Source organism: Sinocyclocheilus anshuiensis, unplaced genomic scaffold, assembly GCF_001515605.1.
Source record: "Sinocyclocheilus anshuiensis isolate Anshui unplaced genomic scaffold, SAMN03320099.WGS_v1.1 scaffold2823, whole genome shotgun sequence".
Classification (NCBI taxonomy): Eukaryota; Metazoa; Chordata; class Actinopteri; order Cypriniformes; family Cyprinidae; genus Sinocyclocheilus; species Sinocyclocheilus anshuiensis.
In genome coordinates, this window is record NW_015552796.1 from 162,495 (window position 1) to 171,485 (window position 8,991).

The 8,991-nt window shown below is 39.3% G+C and overlaps 1 protein-coding gene across 1 annotated transcript in view; it reads left to right on the forward strand.

Moving 5' to 3' along the window:
• Positions 1-8,991, forward strand: part of LOC107667944 (NAD kinase-like) — a 143,810-nt gene that overhangs the window by 67,125 nt on the left and 67,694 nt on the right. Inside the window, exons 7-8 of the mRNA XM_016459676.1 lie at positions 7,201-7,303; positions 8,797-8,918. Of these exons, the coding sequence (XP_016315162.1) occupies positions 7,201-7,303; positions 8,797-8,918 (225 nt within the window). The remainder of the gene's footprint in view (positions 1-7,200; positions 7,304-8,796; positions 8,919-8,991) is intronic.

Consider the following 8,991-nt stretch of genomic DNA (forward strand, 5'->3'; position numbering starts at 1 on the left):
GTATGGAGCCTTGGGGGACCCCTACTGGACATTCACAGAATGGAGACTTTGAATCATTAATACGAACACATTGCTTTCTACTGGACAGATATGATTTTATCCAGTTGAGAGCTTGTTCAGAGAAATTGAAATATGTTAATTTAGATAAAAGAACTTCATGATTAACAGTATCAAAAGCCCGCTTTAGGTCTAGAAAGACAGCACCAACATAAGAACTCCTATCTAGGTAGCCTTTAACCTTTTCCAAAAACAAACAATTAGCTGTTTCTGTTGAGTGATGAGCCCTGAACCCAAATTGCATAGGGTGAAATAAATTATTGCTTTTATTGAGATGTTGAATTAGTAATTTAGCCACCCATTTTTCGACTATTTTAGAAACAACAGGCAAAATACTGATTGGCCGATAATTGGCCATATCTGATCTTTCACCTGACTTAAAAATGGGTGTGACCAGGGCCATCTTCCATGCTGATGGCACAATGGATTGTCTTAAAGACTGATTAATCAAATATGTAATAGGCTGTAGAAGGATCTCTTTATGCCTTTTTAAAAAATTAGTATCAAGGCCATAGATATCCATGGCCTTAGAATTCTTTAAGCCACTGATAGTATTTGCTACTTCTATTTCAGTTATTTCTTGTAGGTGGAAAATCGGCTGTGCATAATTAATGGAACAAATAGAATAGCTAGGTGAATTAAAAAATTGAGTTATTTCATAAACAGAGTCTAAAAAAAATTTGTTTAATTCTGTAGATATGATGATCGGATTTGTAACTAATTCAGTGTTGATTTTCAACTCTAAATATTTATTGTTATAATTCTATTTTCTGCCAATCAGCTTGTTGATGGTTTGCCATATCTTCTTCCCATTTCCTCTTGCCTCTTCAATAGTATCAATGAAGAAGTTGGCTTTAGCTTGTCTTAGCCTTTTTATTACTTTATTTCTTAAGGAGGTAAATTTTTGTCGGTCTATTGTAAGACCTGTTTTTAAAGATTGTTTCAATAATTGATCTCTTTCCTTCATAAGTTTCCTACACTCTTCATTTAGCCAGGGCAATATATCCCTGCTTTTCTTTTGACTCCGCTTTCTGAGGTAGGGCCCCATAACTTTCTTAATTGTTGATGTAAATTGGTCACAGTCACTCTCCAGATCACCTTTAGAGAGGACCCCGTTCCAATCAATCTCTCTTAGTGCTACCCCAAGGTTTTCCTGTTGACTAATTGGAACCGATTCATATTTACATATTGGTGTGGCTGAGGAATGAAAACGATGTATTTTTAGCTTCCTGGAAAAAAGAATGATATTGTGATCTGACAGCCCTGTCACTAAATTATAGGTCTTAGTAATTCTTTCCAGTCTATTTGTAAATAATAAATCTATTTTAGTTTCAGACTGATTAGTTATTCTTGTAGGTTGTTCAATTAACTGTGTAAGATTAAAAAAATCTGTAATATTTTTAAGCTTTTTTCTTCCACCCTTATCACTCCAATTTATATTAAAGTCCCCCATCAATATAACCTCTTTGTTAAAATCCAAACTATGAAGGAGGTGTTTTAATTGATCATAGAACTCAAGCTTTGCTGAGGGTTTTCGATATAGACAGATTAAACTAAATGCCATTTCAACTGAAAGTGAAATGTTGACACCAACACACTCAATATCAGTTTCCCTATGCCATTCAATTTGTTTGCATTTAATAGTACTTTTCACATATAATAAAACTCCACCTCCCCTCCCATGATCTCTGTCTTGCCTAAAAACATCATATCCTGGCATGACAATAAGGGCCTCCGGGGAGGAACGTGTTAACCAAGTCTCTGTCAGTCCAAGAAAATCAATATTAGAATTTACAAGCAAATGTTCCAGTTGTTCACGTTTGGTTGCCATACTCCGAATATTTAAATGTCCACCAAACAACCCTTTAGCTTTGCATCGAGGGTCCCACACAGTTCGAGCCTGATTGAGCGTTTGGAAAAACTTTGCGATGTGGTGTTTTTTCATCACGGGATTCCTAGATCTAATTGAAGGCATAGTCAATGCCAGATCTACACCATGACGATCCGGTATATTTCGGGACTCACCACTGGAGATGCCAATATTCCACCCCTGCAACGAGACGTCCTCCCCAACACTGCCACGGCCAACGCCACCCCAGAAGACCCCACCACAGCCCGCAGCCCCGGGCCGGCGGCCACCGACGGCGCCACCCAAGCGAACTCCACCGAACAGCCGCCAACAAAGGCCCCCAACCGAGCGACCGGCACAGACAACCACGGCAACACAGGGGGTAAGTAAAAACAGGCCATTGATCGAATAGCGAACAAGGGCTGCCCTGGCAACGGCAGGGGAATGTAGGGCAGTGGTAGTCCGAGCCTAGCATTGGCTATGAGCAGATTGTTGAGGAGGGTTGCAAACAAGGCACATTGAAAAATGCCAGTTTGTGTTTTCGCTGTTGGTTGCGGTCCAGGATTGCGTTCTACATCACCAGCAAGAAGTAATAATATGGTGAGTTGAACGAGCCCATGGCGTGGATTAGATGGCATTTCACGCGATGTGGAAGACATCTTTGCGTATCCATTGATGTTAAGTTTGGAGTACAGCAGGTGTTGGCTACTGCCAACACGGGTTTTCTTTGTTAAAGCGATGTTGCACAGACAGCAACAAAAGCGCCACAATGTATGGAACTATAATCCAGTGATGTAATGAAAATTAAGATATGCCTCTTTGGGTTTGGGTTGCTAGGGTGCTTGACAGTGGTTGCTAGTGGGTGGCTAGGAAGTGTTGATGGTGATTTGTGATGATACTGTGATCTAAAGATATCCATCTGGGCCTTTTATAATGGCAGTCAATAGGATTAGTAGCTAGGGTGCTCTAAATGGTCGCTAGGGCGTGGCTTGACAGCTTCACAATGATCCTGAGAGTCTGATTGGTTGCCTGAGTAAAATGAGCCCACCACTATATCTCTATGACATTGTGATCCAGTTATGTTCAATGCAGAATTCCTATGTAAATTACCATAGTAGTAAAAATGTGTGCTCAGATGCTGTTTCATGGGGAGTCCCTCACCATAGTATGTCTATGGGGCAACTTTGGGAGGCTCTTGCACCCCAGGGGTACAACTTATACCCCAATGTGGGAGATATGTTCTCGCACAGATTGCCAGCCTTTTCAAATGTGGTGACCCACATGTTTCTATTAAATTCTCGCTCAGAGCTATGGCCCGGCAAAGTTGGTCGCAATGTAAAGTCTATGGGACTTTTTTGCCCGACTTTTCACCCGCTGTGGGAACATCGTAGGTCTGATCGCTTAGAAAAGATATAGCACACCTCTCCTCAACGAACCAGTAAGTTTGACACCTCATTCATGGATAAACCGTGCGGGAGGAGTAGAGTGCCGAAGTTTTGTCCAGAAGAAGAAGAAGTATGCAAGAGAACAATAGTGATGCTTTGCCTTTGGCAAGCACCACTAATAAGAAGCTTAAATAGAATATCTGTAATTTGGCTTTTTCAAGCCAACTTAATTATGCAAGAGAACAATAGTGATGCTTTGCCTTTGGCAAGCACCACTAATAAGAAGCTTAAATAGAATATCTGTAATTTGGCTTTTTCAAGCCAACTTAATTATGCAAGAGAACAATAGTGATGCTTTGCCTTTGGCAAGCACCACTAATAATAATAAGCTTAAATAGCAGATCAGTAAGTTGGCTTTCTCAAGACAACTTAATTATGGTCATGGGAAATAACTTTATATCCTGGCATTTGTCCAGATGCATAATGTATTTGTAATGTGGGGTTTGGGTTTTGTTTCATGTTCATGTTTTCATGTCTTTTATTTTGTAATAGGTTGTTTGCAATCACGTGATTCTGATGATGCACGAAATGCAGCTGGAGGGCAGGAAGTGATTTTTCTCAATAGAAATCACTAACAAAACTAAAAATGCCTGTGTTTTGCGTTGTTTATGGATGCTGAAATCGACCAAACCGAGGAACCACAAGGAGCTTTTATCGTGTACGAAAATGTGTTGTTCATAAGGGGGAATAAGTCAAGAAATTGGTTGAAAAACACAGGAAAAAGTGGCTTGTAAACCTGCGTCTGCGGTCGGGAGGAGCGGAGCCGGATAATGCTCGTGTGTGCAAATGATTAATATAAGATATAATAATATATTAAGATATTAAAAAAGATATATAAATAGATACAGGGTGACACAGTCAGAATTCACTGAATGCTAAACGCCACACATAGACACGATGTAAATAATATATTATTGGCAGTTCTGAGAGCTTCATATCACGGAATCGTGAGATTGCGATAAATTGAAGTGAGTGACAGCTTTTTAGTGATTAGCTTTATATGAAAGCGCTATTTGCTGGCTTTCCAGGCTATAATCGATTCAGAATTTAAATAAAAGTTGTTTTACGTGCTGCTAACAGGACCAACAGCCACATACATGCAGCAAAGTTTCAGGTCTTGACTTTTCCCCACTCATGAACAACACATTTTCGTACACGATGAAAGCTCCTTGTGGTTTCTCGGTTAGGCCAATTTGAGCATCCATAAACAACGCAAAACACAGCCATTTGGAGTTTCTGCTATTGATTCCTATGGAGAGAAAAATCACTTCCTGCCCTCCAGCTGCATTTCGCACGTCATCAGTGACGTCATGTGCAAACAACCTATTGTTTCACCCTGTTAGTGTCATGCTTCCCTTGCCCTCATGTATCTCTGCCTTGTGTATGTGTCATGTTCTGATTGGTTGTCCTAGTCATGTCTTGTTTCCCATTGGTTTGTTCTTGTCATGTGACCCTCTTGTTTGCTATAAGTAGCCATAATGTTCCCATTGTCTCTGGTCGTGTATTCTGTAATGATTCAGTCCACTGAAGTTGTAACCTGCTGTCGGTGAGTCTAGTCTGTTTGTGCCTCGTCAGATCTGTTCATGCCTAGTCAAGTCTGTTCATGCCTCGTCAAGTCAACTCTGTGTATCTTGTTTGGATTATGTTTGGATGTTTGGATCACTGTAAATAAAACTGCACTTGGGTTCTCACTACACTCGCATTCAGTGGACTGATTCGTTACAGTATTCCTATTACAACAGGATTTTCATGTTTTTTCTAGCTGCATCTGTAGGCACTGTTTAAAATTAACTAACTTTACACAGAGCTTTAAAAGGTTGTCTGGCTAGTTCAAAGAATGGTGTAAATCAGAGAGCTCCAACCCTGCTCTTGGAGAGCTACTTTCCTGCAGACTTCAGTGTTAAGCCTGGTCCAACATACCTGCCTGTAATTTCCTAGTAACTCTAAACACCTTTAGTAGCAGGTTCATGTGTGTTTGATTTGGCCGAACCTGAAGTCTGCAGGAAGGCAGCTCTCCAGGAGCAAGGTTGGAAGACCCCTGGTGTAAATCATTATTATTTCCTTACCTGTCCAACCAAAAACGAGCAATCTCGGTGTTGTTACCCATGTTTCCCTTTCATAGGTTCATCTTCATGCAGTGTTTCTCTTGAGGGAGTTGCATGTAGGGAGTTGTGTAAAATCCAAAAGCTTGCTGTACGATCTCTTTCGATTTTCTTAGATTTCTGTCTACCACTCTGGACTCTGAGGAGCTCGGCAGCAGACTGGATGGTGTGTGCTTTTGATTTGGGCTTTGTGCTACCAAACATTTGTTATTCAACATGCTTATGACTGATTCTGCTTGTCAGCTTCCCCAAATGCCATTTCAGATGACAGCAGTTCAGCAGTGCATTTTGAGGAATGTGCCATGTTACATGACTACTTTGTACTCAAAATAATTGTAATAGTTGTACCCCTATACAATATATACTGCTAAACTAAGTCATGTCCATTGTGTTCCTTGATGGTTCTCTCCCCTCTGCTGTAGGCCTTCGGAGCACAGATGTTGTGTCTCATTTACATGATGACCACCCTCCATTCCCCGCCAAGCTATAGATAGTCTGTCTGCAGAGTTCTACACTTCTGTGAATATTTCTATTATAATAAAGCTGTCTGCACTGCACAGTAAAACTCATATTTACAGTGCCTAGAGTTCAGAACTCAGTCAGTGAGCTTGTGCTGTAAACTCAGAGAACTGTTACCTTTGTTTCTTCATGTTCCTCATGCACCACCATAGAAGTAAAATAAAAGGTTCAGACTGCTTGAAACTCATTAATTAGGACAGGTTGACGTTACTGACACTGTAGTCTTATCAACTAATTGAAATGAATCTAGTTTACTATGCATTTATGTGCTCAACAATTATGTATTTTGCAAAAACTACAAAATACAATTATGTACACTGAACAAAATTATAAACGAAACACTTTTGTTTTTGCCCCCATTTTTCATGAGCTGAACTCAAAGATCTAAGACTTTTTCTATGTACACAAAAGGCCTATTTCTCTCAAATATTGTTCACAAATCTGTCTAAATCGGTGTTAGTGAGCACTTCTCCTTTGCCGAGATAAATTGCACAAATATATTGCATAAATTGCCAATTGCATGCTCCCTCAAAACTTGCGACATCTGTGACATTGTGCTGTGTGATAAAACTGCACATTTTAGAGTGGCCTTTTATTGTGGCCAGCCTAAGGCACACCTGTGCAATAATCATGCTGTCTAATCAGCATCTTGATATGCCACACCTGTGAGGTGGATGGATTATCTTGGCAAAGGAGAAGTGCTCACTAACACCGATTTAGACAGATTTGTGAACAATATTTGAGAGAAATAGGCCTTTTGTGTACATAGAAAAATTCTTAGATCTTTGAGTTCAGCTCATGACAAATGGGGGCAAAAACAAGTGTTGCGTTTATAATTTCGTTCAGTGTATTTTGCAAAAAAAAAAAAAGTAGTGTAATAACTTGATTACTTAAATTTGTAAGGGAATTAATTATTATTAATTCATTCAGGTTTTGATAGGACTCGGATCTGAAAATCCGAAACCTTTAACACATCAAGATTTTCACTGTTTGTTATCTTTATTGTCAATGTATTTTGTAGCCCTAGTCACTGCTCATTTGCATAAAATTGAACTTTTTCTCACTTAATCACAGCATCGGGCATGCTCACCTCATGTCATTTATGTTGCCAGAAATTGCAACCTCTATTTGAAATTGAATGACTTCTAGTAGCTTTGTTGCTTCAGATTGTTTTCCATGTGAACAATCTTTAAAAGCCTAAATGTATATGTGTGTTTGTATGATATAGGAGAGTGTGCCTCCTGTCATGGCCTTCCATTTGGGTTCTCTGGGCTTTCTTACACCATTTAACTTCGACACATACCAATCTCAGGTCACCCAGGTTATAGAAGGTAAGTCATTACACTGTGAGAGGACATCTGATTTTTCACAGTTTATATTTGTAACACTTTCCTCATGTTCCAGGTTGTCAAAAGGGTCTGAAATATTGGACTGTTCCATCTGGTTTATTTTATACATCTTTACACCTCTGCAGCTGTATTGTGTTTGGAAGTATCAATTTATAAGAATGATATTGCTCTTTGGTCACAGATAGTGAGGTAAAGGGCAGATACAGTGGGTACGGAAAGTATTCAGACCCCCTTCAATTTTTCACTCTTTGTTATATTGCAGCCATTTGCTAAAATCATTTAAGTTAATATTTTTTCCTCATTAATGTACACACAGCACCCCATATTGACTTGAAGGGGGTCTGAATACTTTCCGTACCCACTGTATGTCTTTTCATGAAAACTGTAGTTGTATTTCAAAATCTAGCTAGTTGCCTACCTAGACAGTTGACACAAAGCAGCCCAAAGGCTATTTCAAAAAGTAGGCAGCAGCATTTTGCAGCTATTTACCTTGTATCCAGGATATTGAATTTGTGAAGAGAAATGTTAATTTATATAAAAGTATAATTAATTAAATGAAAATATATATATTTTTTATTCCTAATAATATGCCAGTACTGTTTGCTTGTCTTAAAGGGGTCATCGGATACCCATTTTCCACAAGTTGATATGATTCTTTAGGGTCTTAATGAAAAGTCTATAACATACTTTGGTTAAAATTTTTCTTGCATGCCGCTTTAAATGCAAATGACCTCTGCTCACCCCACCCCTCTCTTCTGAGCCGCTCTCTGAGAGACAGTAAACCTTAGCCGCATTTTTCGTGAAACTTGCTAACTAGCATGTTATTAGGAAAGGCGATTTGCAAAGATTCATAAAAAAACCTTAAACTAACTTCTTCTGTAGGTGAGGCTGGATCATGAATGATTCGCACGAACATAAAAGCATTTAGGCAGATCAGGAGGGGCATTCCCTTCAGAAACAAACGTAATCCACTGCGTCTTCAGCAGCTCAGATGTCGGGAGTAAATGATGACTGCTATGTTCATTATTACATCCAACAACAAAACACCTCAATCGCTTAGGAGACATTCTTGTCTTCATCTGTTCCAGCATCGAAACAATGGCGGACTGATGACAGCTCACTCAGGGCGGGTCTAAGGTAAGACACCAGTCCAGTCTGTGCTGAAACACTACTGTCAATCAACAATCGTGGGAGCGGCCTTCGTCCATGTGATGCCACACAGACAAGAAGCTGAGAACGGCTTGATTTGAGAAAGGGGTTATCATTTATCGGAATGAAAAAAAAACAAAAACCACTGGGTGGATTTTTATCATTATAGGGTGGTTGTGTACACACATTGTAAAAGTGCATGTCACATCCGATGACCCCTTTAACTTTTCAGTTCCTGTTTTAATGCAGTATAATGCAGTATATTTTTAATGGTTTGTAAAGAGTGTGTATGTAGAAATTTAATGCAGTATTTATTGTTTTTGTAGGAAATGCCGCGATAATTCTACGCAGTCGTCTAGAAGTGAAGGTAGTGAAAGAAAATAGAGAGAAGGGATCTGTGGAGGAAATCAGTTTAGTCACTAATGGAGACAAAACTATGCAGTATCAAGTGAGTACCAGAGCCTTATTGCTCATTGTTGACTTTTTTTTTTTTTTTTTTTTTTTTAAATTACTGTTTTTTT